At 38.3% G+C, this 19983-nt stretch overlaps 1 protein-coding gene and 1 non-coding gene across 3 annotated transcripts in view; both read right to left on the bottom strand.

Moving 5' to 3' along the window:
* LOC104687483 overlaps nt 1–19960 on the bottom strand; it is a 47557-nt gene extending 27597 nt beyond the window's left edge. The window contains exons 1-2 of one of the 2 annotated variants that reach the window (XR_005602884.1): nt 19854–19960; nt 11492–11576 (exon numbers count right to left, since the gene is read on the bottom strand). This is a non-coding gene — a transcript (uncharacterized LOC104687483). The remainder of the gene's footprint in view (nt 1–11491; nt 11577–19853) is intronic. The other variant, XR_005602885.1, reaches the window with a different exon arrangement.
* LOC109143178 (leukotriene B4 receptor 1-like) lies at nt 4637–8470 on the bottom strand. The gene has a single exon (XM_019284256.3). It carries the CDS (start codon nt 5959–5961, stop codon nt 4951–4953), a length of 1011 nt encoding a protein of 336 aa, XP_019139801.1. The 5' UTR covers nt 5962–8470; the 3' UTR covers nt 4637–4950.
* Nucleotides 19961–19983: the final 23 nt, after the last annotated feature.

The raw sequence follows: 19983 nt of genomic DNA, 5'->3' as shown, positions 1-19983 counted from the left end.
AAGTCCATAACTTCTAAGTTTCTGATACTACTCACCAACTTCAGCAGGAATTATACAGTAAATGTTAATATTACGGTAGCTTCTGAAATTACGTAATAGAGTTAAGATATGGAATCTGCAACCTGGTTTCAGATTGTCTACACTGCCATATATTCCCAGAGCATCAGTGATGCAGTGACTAGAAGCGATCTTCACACAACTATTCTCCCATTGTGGCTCTTATGGTGACACTACCCAGTTAATGACAGGCCATAAATACTGCTTCAAATTCACAGTTCTCCAAAAATGAAATATTTAGCCCTTAATTTTTCATGGAATGTGCTACACCATGAACAGGTCTGCTATGCAAAAATGAAAAGCCTGATTTTTCAGTTTAAGATCTAGCAAGAGCAGTCTAAACTTCCAATCCTCCAATTTACAACCATCTGGACATACCCTTCACTTCAATCACAATACACTGTAGATGTCTCAGTGCAGTTCACACTGTTTTCTAGTTAATGGCCAGTGGAAACAATGACGCACTTAGCTGCATATACTGTTAAGTACCTACACAGATGCAGCCAAAACTGAAGACGGACCAGTTACTTTTGCAATTAAGATATAGTTCTGATAGCTGACTTCTATTAGATAGAGTGGATTTTGCAGTTTAGCAGACGTATAATCAGGATTCCTAACTTAAGAGCTATGACTCTTTAACCTGTATTTGAAGACTTCATGGCATCTTTTTCATTAGTTCTATCATTTAAATCACTGACTCAACATATTCCATAAAAATAATTTTCATCTAATCTGAACATTTCTTCAACTTCAATCTATTTTAAAATGTTGAACCTTACTAAGAATCATCCACAGGATTTTTTAGCATATTTGATTTAAGGGGAAAGAAGACACAAAGGAATCCAATAGTATATGATTCTCTTATCTCCATACCTATCAGTGCAAGAACTTTCTTAGGAGTGTAAACAGTGTTGTAAAGTTTCTGAAATCCTGGTGTCCCTCATCATAGCCCTGGTCACACCCAGCTCTTAATGCTAACAGGAGCAGCAGAAGTTACTCACCCTCTCAGAGGATAGGCTTATGTCTCTCTAAACTCTGTTTTATTGGATTTTTTTTTTTCTTTAACCTATTGACTACCAATGGAGATCACACTGAGAAGTTTTCTAATAAATAACTGTTTTAGTGATTAACTGATCTGACAAGAAAGCATTCATAAAAATCTTAAACTGCCTTACAACTAAATAGTTTTCACTTCCCTGTCTGTTCTCTTTTAATACTCAGCTTTCATGGCTGAACTTCTCAGTTTCATTCTAAGTCCATATACGATTCTTAATAATCTTGACTAACTTATTTCTCATAGTTCTCATTTCTCATATTTTACTCAAAAAAGCCAATAACTTTTCTTTGGCTTCCCTTTTCCTAATATAGGCAGAAAAGGGAGGAATACAAGAGCTGTACACTAACCTGTAGAGAAAACCTTCACCACCGTTAATATTTGCTAATTTTGCATCTTCTAAAATATTTATTCTTTATCAGACTCTTGTTTGAATGTGAAAGAATTTGCATTCCTATGTTGTTTCTGTGCCATCTGTTAGCTTCCAGGTTCTTTTTCCCTTTTCACCCCAGCACTGCAGGCAAATCTTTCATTTAGTCCTGTTAATTGTAACCCTAAGAGCTCCATAACTGCAGCCTGAACTGTCTTTAAAAAGTCTCATAACTTTTGCTTTACTTCTTCCTAGAAAATGTTCTGGTGGTTTAAAAAAATTATGTTTTTCTTTATTATAATGCAGTTACCCTGTTTCTGCTTTCAGATAAGGATCTCTGATTTCCCTTGTGCTACTCCTTAAATTACGAGTTGCCTGTAAACATTCACAAAGCTCCATTGTTTTAATCCCGATAACTGTTATAACTCTTTTACTGTGATGCCTACATAAACATTTTGATGTCAACAGGCAACAAATGGTGTAAGGCTGATGCTTTCTCTTTACGTTCTTTTCTATCCTTCTTATATATTGGCTGTACAAACTAAAAATTCCTCAGACTTCCCTTCAATCCATTTAATACAAGATAAATTCACTTTAAGCAGCATGATTCTACTACAGTAAATGTGAAAAAATCCTGATGTAAATTCATGGAATGTTCACAGCAAGTTTCAGGCTGAGAAATACTGAAATGTTAAGAGATAAATGTTAGGAGATTATTAATTTTTACAAATGTGAGAAATTCAAACTATCTGGTCACCTCCTAGTACTCAGTGTTCTAAGCACTGTTGCACTGACTCTGCATCATGCTCCCTGTGCTTCAGTGTAGTCTGAGGTGATTTGACTCAGGTGACTGAAGTGGCTCTCTCTTAGCTCAGCCTTTTGCCTTGCTGTGTCATGAGAAATAGCTGGATACTGAAACCACAGAGCAGACTTCATAAACAAGGGTGGAAAGATTAGGAAGTAAGAAAAAAAAAGAGGAACTCAAATGACATGAAGCCTCAGTTTTCTCAGGAGAATCTGAGTGTGTCAAGATTCACTAGGAAGATTGATCTCACCTCCAAGTCACTATTTTGATCTAGCTTCAACAACAGACAGATGTGAGAGCATGTTAGCACTGATGAAGTGATAAATCTGGCTGCATTACTAGACCTGATGTGTACCTGCTCAAGGAAGCAGCAGACACCAGCATCAGCTTGTACTTTTAGGTTAGCCCTAATGGTGCCAGTTACATGACTGTTGTGTTGACAAAATATTACATCAGTGGGGGTTTTAACTGTGCCTACCAACATTGGCAAGAATTAACTCTATTTACTCTACATAAAAGTGAAATTAGTTAAGGTTGCTATATTAGTATCTTCTACTTCTCAAACAGCTTTCAAAAGAAACACAGACCTTAGAGATGGTTGTCTACTGGAGGCAGAACCAAGGCCATTAATAAGAACTTAAGAGGGACAGCTCTAGCTCCTTGATGGACCTCATGTTTTACAAGGACTTCAGTACTGCAGTCGTGAGTAAAAAGCAGTGGAGAAAAAATGTGAAAAATTAATATTGAGGCAGAAAATTCATGCACAGACTGATAGAAAGGAAAACTTTAGCTTGTACTAAAGTTTGTCTGGGTCTTCTTCCACCCTGTGAGTTGTGCAATGCTTGACTCCTTGTGGTCTAGAAGTTCAGTTGCAGAGCTCATGGGCTCATGAGATAGTAAATCTCCTCATCTGTTCTGTGTTGTTGAACAGTGAGTGATTGCTATCTCAAGAACATATTGCAAAAAACAGCTTCACTTTTTTATGAGTAGATAACTGGAGTTGCTGGTTTTTTTGTGAGATAATGTCACATTGCTATATTGAATGTACTATAGCAATTAAAAGCCATTAGAGGGGTGAAAAAGAGTGGTAGGTAAAAGATGGGGTAAAGTCTAACGGGTTTCATCTGTTGCTTACTACGTGCTGCAAACAAGACCTTGCTATTGAAGGAAAACCCTCTGTGCTGTGGACTTTTCTACTATTCAGGAGAAAAAATACTTTTTGATAACAAGCAGGAATAACAAATATATATGCAAAGTTTAGAGAAATACTCTTCCATTAACGGCTAAGGATTTTACTTCCTCATGTTTATTTTAGTTTATAAGCTAAATTAATACAACTCAAATATCCTTTACTGTGACACAATCAGACTTAAAAAATTAACTTCTAGTTAGTATTTGTAATTTCTTTGTAAAGATGAGTAATGTAGCTATTTACCAGCTGTCCAGAACAGGGTATATGAAATTACAGTATGCTTTGTAATCAGTAGTTATCTTGATCTTATTACAAATTATTGACTTAAAAATTAACAAAAGTAAGCATAAAATATGTTAGGCACAATTGAAATAAATAAAACATCAAAAGCAAACACTTGATGCCATGCAGTTTTTCACAGTGAGTTTGCACACATTCACAAAACTAAAGACCTTGCAAATACAAGTCTTATTGGTTTCTTATGGCAAAGTCCACTATTCCATAAGAGAAGAAAAAAATACTGCTTTTATTTGCAAGGCAAAGTTCTTATGATATTAGACACTTGTACTGCTGCCATAACTTTCTTACACATAAAAAATAATACCAGGGACCTCTCCTTCCTCCTCACCTGAGCATGATCCAATTCCCCCATAATTTAATAGACATCTTGGAAGCTTAACTTCTTTGAATCAAAAATTTTGAGGATACTCAAAGTATATATATTTAATACACCAATAGTTTAATTGCCACTGAAGCATGCAATGTGTTTGACATCAAATATTGCATGCAGTCTGCAGTGATGTTAGCCATACCACACAGTTCTCATACCTTCCGCTTCTTCTGGAGGGATGTCACACTCCACATTTGACTTGTTCAAACCTACTACCCCAAGATAATGCAGTAAATGAGCTTGACTGTGTAAACAACCCTTATTACTTTCAAACTTAAATAAAGTAATGAATAAAAACACCTTTAGATTTTCCATCAAGCCAGAAGAGTTTTGTGTCATTAGTACATTTAAAAACCATTCTAACCCATATAAAGAATTTAACTTCTTAAAACTTTAGATTATATAAGGATTTTTGAATATGCAGTAATTTTTTTTCTGAAGAAAAACTTAGTTAGAAGCTTTCAAAATCTCTCCTTTCCACATGCAGTTCTTTTCTGTTTTCTGCACACAGACTTTGTAGAAATCAGAAATAATTTTAATGGAAAGTTAAAATGCTGCATTTCTTACAATTTGAGCTTTTAGCTACCTTGCTGAGGCTCTCAGCAACAGTGGAATAGTGCTCATTTCATGATGGAAATATTACGTTATGAACTGAGTTGTCAATGCCAATTGTTATAAAACACACAAGAAAAAAACCCAAAAAGCTTTTCTTTATCTCCAGCTTTCCCTGAACTGCTCAATAAATGAAACTGAGAGTATGATGAGAAAGGACTGCTGAAGGAATGGCACAGATTATTCACTGTCAGAGATTTTCTGTGCCTATCAAAGGATCTTCATGTTTGGCTACAACCAGACTTCTTTTCTTGTCTTCCTCTGTTACAGTCTGACTGATCTGTTCAAACAGCTTTGACATCTTGGCAAACCTCAGGTGATTCTGAAACCTTCGTGCAGCAAAAGCATAAAGCAGAGGGTTAATACAGCTACTGATGAATACGAGTGCTCCAGAGATGTACACTCCTTTGTCTACAATTTCTTCCAGTGCCAAGGACATCGCCTCATTAGAGAGTTCTGTTTCAATTGAAATAATATCCAGGATGTTAAAGAGATGGTGAGGGACCCAGCACAGAATGAACGCCACCACAACGCTGGCAATGAGACGTTCTGATCGCTGCTTGGAGTGGTAAGTCATTCTGCTTATTCTTCTTGCAACACACACATAACAAGTGCAAATGATTAAGAAAGGGATTACAAAACCTGCAAGGGTCTCCAGCAGAAGATATGACACTTTCTGTCTATTAGAAGAGTAGTTGCGACACGTGCATAAAAGTCGACCGTTCATTTCTTCTGTCTCTTGAAATGGAATGACAGAAATGCCAAAAGCAATAGACAGGAACCAAATGAGGAACACAATCAAAGAAATTTTTCCTTTTCTTCTGTATGTTTGAATTGTGAAAGGGTAAAACACAGCCATTAGTCGCTCCAAGCTGAGTGCTGTAATCAGAAATATACTGGCATACATGCTGCAGTAAATAATGAAAACCAGAATTTTGCAGAAGATGACTCCAAAAATCCATGAGTCAGCAAAGGAGTAAATCCAAACTGGTAAAGTGATCAGTACAAGGACATCAGCAATGGCCAGGTTCAAGATCAGCAGGACTGAAAGAGATACTTGCTTCATTTTTGTACAAACAGTCCAGATGACGATGCAGTTGCCAGGGGTGCCAATAATAAATGACAAGCTCAGTATTATGCAGACTACTGACCTCACAATATTCCATGTTGAGTTGACACTGCTTTCCTCAGCTTGACTCATTCTGGAAATTCTTCCGTTCTTGGTTGCTCTGCGCTCTGCTTTATTCTGAAGGTGTTGGCAAACTACTTGAAAGTTCTCCTCTAGCTGGTGTTCTGAAGGCTAACACAGACTATGAGCTCACATCCTCATGCTCACTCTTACAGACATCTGACCACATATGACAGTTCCGGTTGTTTAGGAGGATGGGTATTTTTGCATACAAAGCAAAAATAAAAATACAGTACAGGACCTGACTTTGCTGTTAGTTATACATCCATTGTGCTTCAGCAAATTTTAAAGCATGTTGCTAGTCTTTCTAAAGTGTCCCTATTTAAAGAAACTTGCTACTGTTGTGATCTTACTGATCTAATCAACGGCAGTGAGGAGAAAGAAACCCTTTTTATGCTATTCTATTCTTGCTCCTATGAATAAACTCAGCACTTTATAAAAACAAAAAAAAGAGGGGTGGTAGGTAAACTAAAAATGTGCATTACACGTTTGACATGAATTTTAAAGCACAAAAAAGTGTGCTTACTACCTTCATGTCATCATTTTTAATTCTGCAGAAAAGAGTCAAACATATTTTAGAAATACCCTGGCATAAAGGAAATCAACACTTGTCCTATTTGTACTGTACCAAACAATAACCATCAGAATATTCAGTCTGGATGTAGAGTTATAGGAGATGCTTCATGTCAGAGAGAAAATATATCATTATGTTATTGTCCTGCTGTGCCAGCAATGGGCTATAACTTCATGACTTTTCCTAGGAAACTTGGTAGTCAGTGCAGTATTCAAATCCTAAATGAATCCTAAGTTCTTCAGAGTCTAGCCAAAGAGTATGAAACCATTTTGCTATCCTGATCTCAAAACATCTTTTGAAGTTCATTTCTAAAATGTTAAAGGAGGAACTAGAACAGCAGAGCCAACAGAAATATTCGGGAAGTGGAACTGGAAGGGTATTTACCATAAAAAAAGGTTCACAGAAACAAAGGAGTTATTTATAGCTTTCTTAAATTTAAGAACGTGACACAGATTATTTCCTTAATTTTACAAACCTGGCAAACACAGTGCATAGTATTAAGTCAAAAAGTATTTTTCACCATGGAAAAAGGATTGCAACATGAGCACCCCCAAAGCAGCTTAGCCAGTTTTGCTCTCATAAGAGTATAATGAGATCGAAAGCAAATCCAGAATAACCCCACTGAAGTAAGTATTATATCTTTAAAATACTATTTGTGTAATAAAGATTTAAATTGGGATTTAATCTGATACATGATTCCAGTTCCTTTTTTTTCACCACACTTAATGAGCATCGGGTAGGGGAAAATCTGAAACAAGTTGTTTGTATTCTGAAGGGAATTTCTGGAAACCACTTGTGAAAATTAACTAATGGGAGAAGTGCTGGGCAGTATCTCTTCTTCTAATGAAATCACCTTTACATACATTATTTCTCCAGAAGTACCTTCATAGACTATTTTTAATTTATTGCCAGTGGCATATCTAGATTGAACTAAATTGCAGATTTCTCTCCTTATTTTTAAGGAGAGATGTCCAGTATCTCTTGTCATCCAGTGCTACAGGGACTGGCAGGTTCTTTAAGTAAAGTCAATCTAGATTATGATTGTTGTGTCACACACCGATTATCAAGACTTTGACCTGAATTGCAGAGAGCCCAGGTGACTAAAAGCCTACATAACCAAAGGCTCTAGATAGTAAAGAAAGCTACACTGATTACAAGAAATTCTGCTTAACTGAAAGCTGGGATAATTGCTAAAAATCCTGTGCAGCAGTAAGGTACACTAACTGCTAGAAATTGTAGATAACAATAAGGTATGCTGATGAGTGAATTTTTACCTCATAATGAAGCTCTAATTGTAGCTACAACCTTGTCCTCGTTCTACCAAGGATCCCTAAAAGCACCTGTATGTTCTGTACCATTGTGTGACACCTCTGTAGGATTTTCCTCTCTAAAACTTTACTTTTGGTGGAAAAGAGCAGTTGTCTGAACCATTGGTATGAGTACAGTTCTAATCCAGTAGTGTATAGATCTGGCTGAACTTCCGGAGCATCTGCCCTTACATTTTCCAGAAACATGTTTCTCCACTTGAGTTGAAGTTTGCTTGCCGGACAGCCTCTGCCTCTGGCTGTATCTCTCATTTAAACAAGAAAACAAACGAATCTCTGAATTGCAGCCACAGCCTGGAACTTCTGTTTCAAAAAAATCCCAGAGAAGTGTTGAACTGCTAAGATTTCCTTGAGTAAGACTCTGAAGCCAGGCTATTAGACCAAATATCTCAGACATTGGAGTTAACAGTAGGTCAGGAGCATGTTTCTGAGCAGCTCTATGTGACTGTTGGATCACTATGAAAACTTCAGACCGTAAGCTGTCTTTAATATTCTCTAAAAGTGTCTGGCTGCTATTTATCAAATTTACATTAGTAGCACACAAACTTTATGGGCAATTTAGCAAATATTCCCATTAAGAGGGGGAGCAATGTAATGTAGCCAATAACATGCTAAACACAACAGTGGCTAAACAATTCAGTATCTTACTCACTCTAGTGACCACATGTGGGTGGGCTTTAATGTATGAATGCATTTAGACTTTGGACCACAGAAGTTCTGGTCTACTCCATCACAGCAGTGAAACTAGGCTGCATCTGTGTGTTAAAAAAAACCAAAACAATTTATGTTTTTTGTGTGCATGCATATTATATGTAGTGCAACAACTCAGTCACCAATACAGGAAATTTTCTGTAAGTCTGTTACCTTTAGATTGGCAAATAACTTCTGAAAACTTTCCAAGCTCAAAAAGCCTGTGCTTGAATAGAGTTTGCTTCAGCTTAAGTATCAGGGCTGTGTTTCTCTCAACCTTCAAATTATTTATTTTACTCTGAATGAATGCATGAGCTTCCCTCTGGTGAATGCTCTATAATTTACACTACCCCTGAGCATTTTCCAACAGCTGTGTTTGCACCCCTAAATGTAAATTGTAATTGATATTTCCACCTTTTGCATATTTATTCTGAGAATCAGAGTTTCACTTCAAAATGCTAAGAGCCTCTGCTCAAAGTGTATCCACCCCTCCACGCAGTAAGAGCATCCCTGTAAGGATTTACAGAGTAGCAGATGCATGGCAAATCCAGAATGTGGAACTTGTATCTAGAACTCTACCAAGGAGACTTGTAAAACCCACTTTATATTTTGTCTTCAGAAGGATCCCCTGGATGATTGTCTAGTAAATGATTGTAGAATAATGATTATGAAGTATCACATATCTGCTGACACACTGCAGATTGATGTTATAACCTCATTTGTCTGTTAATATCAAAGGGAAGGAGTTATTAGTCTGAACCCCCCAGTTCTTCAGCCATTGAATCAAGGTGTATTTGCAGGTTTTGTACAAATGTCTTATAACAAACTCAATTGCATGTGCTACTGAGGACATTGTGGAAGTGCCACACTTAGCCTTGATCAAAGAACTATGGACTACTTCACAGCTGATCTAAACGTTGTTTTCTTGACTACAGGAGGGGCTCCTATATAAGGGATTTCATGGAGGTGTGCAGTAGCTAATAATGTCTCTGCTCTGCAATTACTGAAAAGGGAAGTGCAGTGTAGGAAAAGACACACAGCAGATATTTCTAAGGTTTTGCAGTGTTTGTGACAGCAGCCCATGGGGTAGCAAATTCAAATAAGAGCACTCCCAGTGCTGCTTTATCAGAGAGAAAATAACCTAGGGAAGAACTTGGGATCAGTTCCAGAATCTAATAAAAGATGTGTACTTTGCACCATGAAGTTTGAAATATTCTGTTCTGTGTGAATTGTTGTTAATCAGTATTCTAACATCATTAAAAATCTGTATTCCTTACCCAGCTCAGTAGTAAATAACGATAGTTTTATATGGCTGGATAGAGAAAATATTTCCTGTTCGTTATGTTCAGGGAAAACTGCTTTAGGACTTGTGACAGGGAAGTGCTTCCAAGGCACCTGTTGTATGTGCATCAGACATGCTTACATACCAGCACCCTTCTTGCCCTAATAGACTGATCACTGGTAATCAGAACATGTTCCCATGGTGAAAACCACAGAAAAATATTTTCCTTGTACAGACATACCAGGTGCATTAGATTAGAGGTCTTAATTAAGATAGTGTAGAACTGTATTCATAATTCTGACTGTAAGCAGGAATATGAATAACAATTATGCAGAGATTATGGAAAAACCTATAGATACCTTTTCTTGACATTATGAACGTATACAGTTTTAGTGTCCTGTTCCAGGACAAGATTTTGAACAGAAAATACACAGATTTGTTACAATCGAGGGCAAGACTGGCCTGTTCAGTATCAGCTACCACTAAGGAGCTATTTGTACACAAACTGTTGCTAGCCAAAATCCTTAACAATACAAGCATATCTGGCACTATAGTTGGTACTGAGTAAATCAAATACACTGTTTACATGCTCCTCCTTTTGAGTAATAAGTTACAGATGACAATACTGCTTGGATGACTTGCTGCTAAGTATTACTTGATTTATTTTTTTATAGTTTAGCCAAATCTACTGCCATTTCCACCTTGTTTACTGGGATTGCACAGAGATATTATTTTGCTATATGATCAATGTCTCTTTTTGTTATTCAGCACTGATGAAAGAAAGTTTTTAGCAAAGCACGTCTCAGTGAAAGACCTGTGATTAAAAACCCACAAACAGATACTCTGCAGTGCCTGAGCAGCAGCACCAGACGGCAGCTGCCCTGCCCGCGTGGAAGGGGCTGTCCGTGCACTTCTGTGTTTGCAACACAGGGCGGCACTGGGAAACCATCCCTTGGTTTTTGGCTGAGCCTGCAGGCCCGGCGGTGCTGCCTTTCTCTGCACAGGGTGCACGACGTTCAAGGCCATGGGTCTCCACAAAACTGATTCCTTTGCATAAGAAGGTTAGGTGATTGTGATTAAAATGTCAACAAACTTACGGAGAAAAATCACAATGTCTTTTTTTTGTCTTGTACATCACATTATTTTCGAAATACTTGTATTTCTACCTCTCTGCATTCTGTTTTGATACATATCCATTTCCAGTGCTACATTCTGTTTTACCTGATACAGTACAGACAGCTCCCTCTGTGACAAAAAATAACATTCATTTTAAGAAATAATTTTCATTTTCTATGCCTCTGAAGGAACAAAGTTTGGAAAGTTGGTAATTATATTAACAATTGGTTCTTCAGTGTAGTTTCCATTTGTGTCTTCTCTTTGTAAAGCAGATCACATTGTGATCTCTTGGGTTGTGAAACAACCCTGTTCAGCAGATTTGAGCACCTTTGAAGACTTATTTAATTCCTTTATTACACACACCTTAAGCTTGGGTCTCAGTGTGACATGAAGTCTTGATTTTGTGGCCTTGTGTCAGCAGGCTGGTAAACTGTGCTGAAATTAGAAAGACTGTACTGATTTTATGGGGAACACAAGGATCTTTCTCCTGCTCTGTAGTAGGCACCATGTGTGTTAGGAATGCCTGTGTGCTCAGTCACTTAGTAATTAGCATACCTGACATTCTTTTCTGCATAGCCAGAGAAACGAGCACCCTGTGCCATGCTGCTCTTCAGAATGGTTTTGTCCAAGCATTCTTAATCTGAAACAAAAAGTAATCAGGATTGATTCTGAGATGCTACACAGAGCTACACTAACAGCTATTTAGTAAACACATATATATTGTACACACATAATATATTGTATGGAAATAGTGTAAGATACGCAAACTTCAGGCACAGGTAATTTTTTATCATTCTGTAATGTGAGCTATTGTTTCTGTAGAACTTTTATATAATATTAGAAATGACTGAACAATGATAACTTCTCTATTAAATGAAGCAAGTGCTTTCACTGGAAGAAAGTGGTAGCACCATTTTCTTAGTTAAAAAAATTAATTATTTATGGAATTTAACAGAATGTAAAGCTAATAGACTGTAAAATCATCTGATGTCATACTTTTCCTATATTTGACTCTTGAGGCTAATTACGCGATCTGGTTTTAGGCAGAATTATTTCTTATGTTCTAGTGTTAAGTCAGATCAAAAAGTACTTTTAGCCCAGTATCTTGTCTCTGGTAGCAGCCACAAGCAGGTGCTTAGAGAAGAATGTAGGAACAAGCCATTTGTGTCTATACTTGTCCTACATATACTCTGGCATTCAGTGAATTACAGCTGAGGAGTTTCCTGAATCAGGGATGGTTTCTGTGTGTCTAATAAAGCTTTGTGGACATTTATTCTGTAGACTTCCTAAGCCCATCCTTGAACTCATGTGAACTTTTAGCGCTGCAGCTTTGATCCACGCTGTGTGAAGACCCACCTCCTCTTGCTTGTTTGCTGGTCTCCTGTTGGCTCCAGCTGGCTCCCCACAGTTCATATGTTGGAAGAAGAGTGAACAGCACATCCATGTTCATCCTTTCCACAGTCCTTCCTTGATTAAACCCTACATCTGTCAGTCATTTCTTAGTTGCAGACTGAAGAGTTCTTACACACATGAATATACCTATATACCTTCCTATACCCCATATAGAAATCGTCCCATGCTTTTCATCATCTTCTCACTGTCTCTTCATTCAGGTATTTTGCTTCTTTCAGACAGAGGAACAGACAACAGACTAGTTCTGAAATTCAATAGTTCAATTAAATCACAGCGTGCTGATGACGGAAAGCAAAAGAAATCGAGACACACAGAGGTCAAAGTTCCCTCATCTCCAGTCTGTCTCACCCTGCTGCAGTGTAACAGGGCTGGCCATACTGCACTCAAACATGTTGGGTTTTTTGGCTTTTTTTTTTTTTTCTAATTGGGGATTAGTTTAGTTTACATTCAAACCACAAAAATAATAATTAGCTTTTGTCTTTCTCAATGCCAGTCTGTGCTCTAATACTTAGAAGACTTTGTTCCAAAGGTCACTGTGTCATTCTTCCTTCATTTACTCCAGATGCTCCACAATCATAGAACTCCTCATGTGATGCAATTACCTTGTAATCCTTAAACCATAGGTTATCCTCTGACTGGTAGAGCTTTTTATCTCTGCTGTGTCCCCTATTCTGTGCTTAAACCACTATAAGTCAAGTATAATCTAAAATTGCCATTATTTGGTATTGTATGAAAGGCAGCTTTAATTGCATCTGTTACTTTTTTCTTGGTAGCTTTGTGTCTTGTTACGTCTGGCTGTGTGGGAAGCATTTAATCCTCTATGGTATTGAATTGTATCTCTTTAATATCTCTTCTGACAAAGCAAATGTGTGACTACTCTTTCTCTCATGATTGTTGTTTTCCTGTCTTTTGAGTTTGTGACTATTCACCAAGTCCTGTGGTATCTGCCCACAGTGTCACTGAAGCTCTCGCCGCAGCTGTGCTGCCCTGGCTCCCCTTGGGGTTAGCTGCATGTACCTCATGTTGGCCCAGCAAAGTGTTTGCCATGTGCAACATACCCTGATACAAAGGGTTGGTTTTTGGCACATTCTGAGGTCTGTTAGTGAGTGAAAAACAGACAACATAGTATGGAAAACATGGCTAAGACTCTTGCTAGACACTGCTGATGAGTATCCTTTGACAAAATTACTAGGGATCCCCCTTGGCATGACAAATCACAGATCCAGTCACAAACTTTACCCATGTTCTAGTCCTCTGATGGAAGTTTTGAACAGTGTTAGGCTCAATTTTATAATTTAGGAGATTTGCTAGGTTGTTGTCATTATGTAATACTGACTTCTATAAAAGTTTATACAGATATCAAGAAGACAACTGTAAAGGATATAAAACCAGATTTTAAACACACATTTATAAAGAACTCACATTTTAAACACTATTAGTCTTTCTGTATTATCTGAGAACAATCATCTTGTGTAAACACAAAAGAAAAACATCAGTACTGTCTAGCAGATTGCCAACATGAGGAAATACCCAATAAAACAGAGTAAGAGAGCAGCTTTGAGAGAACTGTTTTCTGCAGCTAATCAATGCATCTTTGCAGCACACAAACACAGCAGAACCATCTTCACAAGTTATGTTAGAATGAGGTACAAGTAGAAGAGTTGAAATTGCTTCATAATGGTACAACCTTTTACAGGAACACTCACGTATTTCTTGCTTTCAGCAGAAAATTTGTTTTCATGTCACATGATAGCGGTACCCATTTTTTACTGCTTCTCTGGCTTGTAATCTGAGCAGCTTCATTCCCAGCTGCCAAGCACTGATAGCCAAATTAATTTCACCATACCATGAAGAAACTCTTATGAGTGTGAGTCTATTGTCATTATAGCACGGCAACAATATTTACAACATCTCAAGCTGTCTTTAGCATACTAATTTTAAAAAAAAAAATTTCCAACTAAATCCATCTTCTCAAAGTACTATGTCCAGATAGCCTTTGGTAAGCTTCCCATTTCTAATATGTCCACAAGGGTCTCTAAAATATCATTACTCAGGTTAAAACATGACAGGTCAGTTCACTGCTGCCTGTTTAATATGTCCTTTATTCAGTGTTGTTACCAGGAATGTGTTAAAGGAAATGGTGGAATTTTATTAGAATATTCATTTGACATTCACTTATTTGCCCAACAGAACTAACAAAATAATTGTCCTGATCCAAATTTGATCATAGCTATGATTTGAACAAAGGATTAAAATAATGACCTTCAAAAGTCCCTTCCAACCTTAATTTCTCTGTAACTGTATTTTTGCACTGACATGTTTGATAGAGCCTCACATGATGCTACTCATGATGCTGCTGATTCAGCCATTGCCCCATGATTAACTGTTCCCACCTGCCTGTGTCCCTCAGTCTAGAAGGAAACTGTGTCCTTACAGGAATCATCAAGCAATACTTTATAACTTAACCTGCCCAAAGGACGGGACAGTAAAGTGCCTGTGCATTTGTAGCCTATCTCTTACTGTAGAACATGGTACCAGCAAAACAGCAGATCAGGCATTTATTTTTACATTCAGTGGCAGTCAAAATTCAGATCTTAACAATTAATTTTGTTAATCTTGTTAATTTTGTTTGTTTTTAATGTTAATCAAGAAACTTTGCTAAAATGTGGGTCTGCTAAAATGTGGGTCTGTCCTATTTGGTTTTTAAGTGTAGTCAGTTTTCCTATTCATATCTAGTTTTTAATGTGATAATCTGGATTCAAAGGATAGAAAATAAATGGGTGGTCTATGGACATTACATCTTCACATCTAAGATGACATTTGCTTTACAGATGTATCTTTTGGTGGGATTGCATACACATTTCAGAGCCAAAGAGACATAATTATAAAATGAAGACAAAAATCTTTACATATCTTTTAAGCTCAGGTAAACTCTCATTTTTTAATGCACCAACTAAAGAGGAACTCTCAGATTGTTTCTTACAGGCTGAAGCGAAGTCTCTCAACAAATGTGATCAGGGTCAGATGTTTTTCCACCCTTCAGTGTTGGAAAAATTAGCACCGAAAATGAGTGAGTGAAACCTTATGGAGACTAGGCAAAGACTAACATCCCCTTCAATACATTACTAAATTACTGACACCAGTTTCAGTTCTTCTGGACACACCTGTGTTTGCAGAGATGGATTCACTTTTGTCAGTAATCCATCGGATGCAGAAGTAGCAGTGTTGTGTCTCTTCAGAAGTAGCTCTGAGCTAGCAGATTTCCTAAGCCCTGTATTTCTCTGTGACTTCCCTGACACCCTGTCCAGCTGGGATACTAAACAGGTGTGACACTGGATGAAACTGCTCATTAAACAGTGGGCTCTTGCCTTTTCATTATCTGTGGACTAGAATCCTGAAATGCTGCTGCTTGACTCATGTCACTGTGCCCTCTCCAACCACCCTAATTCTTGTAAGACTTGTTAAGCATGCCAAATTCTGCTTTTTCTCCAAATCTTCTCTTCACAGAAAAAAGTACCTTGTCTGCAGATTACAACCACCTTGACAGCTTTCTACGTCAGAGGGCCTCAGTTTCTCTGCACAGCAAAAGGTGTCAGGTTCTACCACTCTTGCAGTGTGCTGGGAAGTTGTACTTTGTGGGAACTTGTGCAAGACATAAACTGTCCCTGAGGGTTCAACCTACTCAGTTTTCATCACAACATGGATTATATTTTCAACACTTTTCCTCATATATTCATCCTACACAAAATTGTATCTCCCCTTTTCATCTTCCCATGCCACCCTTTATTTTTAAATTTTTTAAAATTCCATATATTGCCTAGCTCCAATTCCAAAATTCTTCAGTAGTCCAACCCAGAATACCAGCTCTGATTAAATCTTGAGTAAAAGTCCCACTATTTAAGTCTGAGCATTCTTGCTAAAAATTCCTCACTCACAGATTCTAACAAAATTCTCTTTGAGCAGGAATTCTGAAATTCAGCTTGTCAGTAATTAAATCTTCACAATTTACTATGAAGCTCTATTACATGGATGGTTTACAAGGACAAACTGATTTGCTTTAGCAAAACATGAGTCAAAGGAGTAATACGATCTCTATTATATGGCTTAAAGGTTTGAAGATAGAGAGATGACAGTGACTGTTAATCTGTTAATTGTGGTTATCCTACCCTGGCTCTGAGTTTGTGGGTTGATGTTTATGTAAGTCTATATTTCAGTACTCCCACTACCCAATTGCCCTCTTCCCTTTTTTCCAGTCCCTCTTTGACACTGTAACCAAATTTAGCCAGAAAGACAATGAGGAACACAAGTTTTGTTTACAGTCCTAATGCTACTGAGCAGAACCATAGGCAACAATATGGAAGTGGATGTGAAGTGCTGAGGAAGCAGGGAGAAGTGAAAGGAGGAAGTGTCTTTGCAGCCCCAGTTCAAATATGATAGATTGTGCCCTGGGACTGTGCTACTGCGCTGAGGTGCAAGGACAGAGTAGATTTGTGACAACACTTTTGGTTTTCTTCAAATCTTTCTTTGAAACTGGCTGTCTTCTACTCGTGTAACTCAGCACAGTCCTGTTTGAGGGTATTTGAGCCAATACAAACACCACTTAAATGGCAAGGATCAGAGGCAAACAGAGAATTCTGTTCAATCAAATAAAAGACATTTAAGCAAACAGTAGATTTCTGGAAAGGATTGTTACTTTTAAATAACCAGTGTGCAAACTCATATCCAACTCACAATTTTTGTCAAGTTGCCAGTGAAAGCCCTCAAAAAGTCTTAAACAAAGATAATGCTACTGACACCGTAGTTTCTGGTGTTTAATATAATTTATTTCTATGGTGTGGATTTTTTGGAAGAAGTAAAGAATATTTTCTTAGAAGATGGATTATGAACATAAAAAAAAATTCTACAGTGGTAACACACTGGCCTCTGAATTATGGATAATGATTTTTTTTCATTTCATACATAAGTGAAAAAGATGCAGTACTCCTTTTATCAGTAGTTCAACTGTAACAACTTCATTTTCCATTTCTAGGCAGCTTTGGATACGAAACATGTGAAGGAAGCAGTATATAGAATGAATTTCATAAAATAATAACCCGGCTGGCATTTTACTGGCAGTTCAGATGTGTAGTTCTGTTGGTTCTGTTATTCTTTGAATCTGCCTTGGGTGATGACCGGTAGATTTCTGTGTGGCTACACAGGGTCATGTTCCCGAACTGCTGTTGGGAAGTCATGCCCTGTTGTCAAGTCATTCTCTGTGGAGAAAGAGCTGGATTGCTCTTCTAACAAAACAGCCCCTGGAAATAGTTACACTGACTCAATTAATAGCAGGGTATCATCAGCTGGAAAGCAATGCCGTGTGTCCAGGCTCCTGGGTTTGTTGGTGTGAGTGACAACAGGACCAGGCACTCAGTGTGAAAACAGAAATTTGCTGTGCATATTTAAACCTTACAAAGGCAAAGAGCTTAATTTACTTTGTGTTTAAATGCAAATGGTCCTGATCTCACAAAAGGACACAATAAAAGGAAAAAACCAACATACACTACTTGATTCACCAGCTGAAAGACAGTTATCTAAAGAGCCTGGGGTTGCAGGAATAGCTATTATGTGCTTAGAAGCCTTTTCCTGGAACAGAATTAGATGGAAAGTATTTTAGTGAAGTGCGAAGACATTCCCAGCTGTCAAAACAGCACAGAGATTTGTAAAGGAAATATTAAGATTGGTTTGAAGACATCTTGAGTAGAATTGATGAGGAAATGGTTACAGAAGTGATACCTATGTGATAATCAATAGGAGCACTTGTAAATGCCGACAAATGCAAAGTGTACATCAAGCCCAAAAGGCCTGTGCTTGAGAGGCCTACAGCAAGGCACAGAAAATCTGTCCCAAGATGATGCTTTGATGCCACCCGAGAAAACCCACAAGATGAAGAGGACTTGACAGGTGTCATTCCTTGAACCTTGCGTCACAGTACAAGTGATCCCAGCCAGGCTATTTGGACATGTGCATTTTGGGGCTTTTGACTATGAGAGAAAACTGATTTCAGACACAGTCATTCTTTTAAATACTGTTTTACCCTCCCATAAGGTCTTTTGCTGCATTTTGTAACTTTTAATTCGTACACCAGGTTCACTGTTGCAATCAGTTTTAGTCAGTCATACTTGCACACCCTGCAGTTTGTTTTAGTAGGAGGTCATTTCATGTCAGCACTTGCACAGTGACTAAGCACCTGTCTTTGGATTTGTTGGATGTAAATACACAAGGTGTGGCTGCTGCCTAGAAAAAGGCGAGTCTAGATTTAGCCTTAGCCTTACCCTCCTTAAATGATTTGTTGCTTTTTCTTCTCTTATTTCAGGAGGAAGATGTATTCTTCTCCTTCCATGTCAATGCCAAGACAACATAATTTTTCTAAACTCCTCTCAGTAGGCTGTATATCTGATTTACCAGATTCTGCCTTCACACACAAATCTCTGACACGTCCGTCTTCAGGAATCACAGAAGTTGTTGAACACTGAATTCAGTGAGGCAAGAAGAATTTCAATTTTATACCTTAGTTGGTAGGAGTTACCAAGTCACTGAGTAGTTTTCTACTTCTATTTGTCTTTCACTCACATGTCTTCACTTGTTATATTGTTCATGGTAGTGTATTAACTATTCAAGGTAGGAACACTTCTGAAAATTAGGGGGGATGTAAGAAGCTGTGAAGCAGACAGTGCAGTGCTCCTGTTGCAAAATAACCTTATCAGAAATAGCTTTATCCTGAGCATGAATTGATAACATCTGGCTCAGAAAGTGTGTTTCCACAGCAACAGTAGATATATGAGTGAATCAAGGATACCTTGTCTGGCCCATCAGCACAATCATTACTGATCATGAGCTGTTGTTACACTGGTTCCAAGTACCATTTTTTTGTCTGTTTAGTTTCTTCATCTGTGGATACCCTTCCTCGTTCCTCTCCACACAAAGACATCCACCAAACTACCTGTACACCAAAGAGAGCACGTAGCCCCTACTAACTGGTATTGCTGAAGCACAAAGGCTTACAACCCTTCTGGTTCCAAATTACTGTAATTACAGGTCTGCCTGTTCTTGTTACATATTTAAAGGTCTAATGATTTTTTTTTTCCCTCTCAGTATTGCCAAACGCCTGATCTCAGGGATCCTCTGTACCAATTAGCTCTCATGTTAGTCGGGTGTTGCCTGAAGTGCAGATATGCCCATGAGCTTCTATATCAGATACCCCGTCCTTTGACCGTGTAATAGTAAAATTCCCAGCCCTCCCATGTACTTTGGCTTTCCCTTAAACCATTCTGACCACGCCCCTTATGCGCTACTTATTTTTAGACATGTTTTGCAGCAAACGCCCATTACTTCGCTGTTAGAATTTATCACGACCGCACAACTGTAGACGTAACAGTGAGAGACAAACGCTCTCCTCCCTCAGCACGTCTCCCTCCTCAGAGCGTTCTGTCGGCCCCAGCCCGGGGCTGCGGGGTGCCCTCCCTACCTGTCGGCCACACTGACAGGGCTTTCCGCGGGGAGATCGAGCTCCCACAGCCAGGATCGAGCGGCGGCCGGTCGGGCCCTCAGCGCTGGGCGGTGACGCGAGAGGGGGCGGGCCCGGCGGCGCGGGCGGG

The sequence above is a fragment of the Corvus cornix genome, chromosome 11 (assembly GCF_000738735.6).
Source record: "Corvus cornix cornix isolate S_Up_H32 chromosome 11, ASM73873v5, whole genome shotgun sequence".
NCBI classification, from domain to species: Eukaryota; Metazoa; Chordata; class Aves; order Passeriformes; family Corvidae; genus Corvus; species Corvus cornix.
The sequence above is the reverse complement of the archived record's forward strand: the minus strand, read 5'-3'. Positions and strand labels throughout refer to the sequence as shown.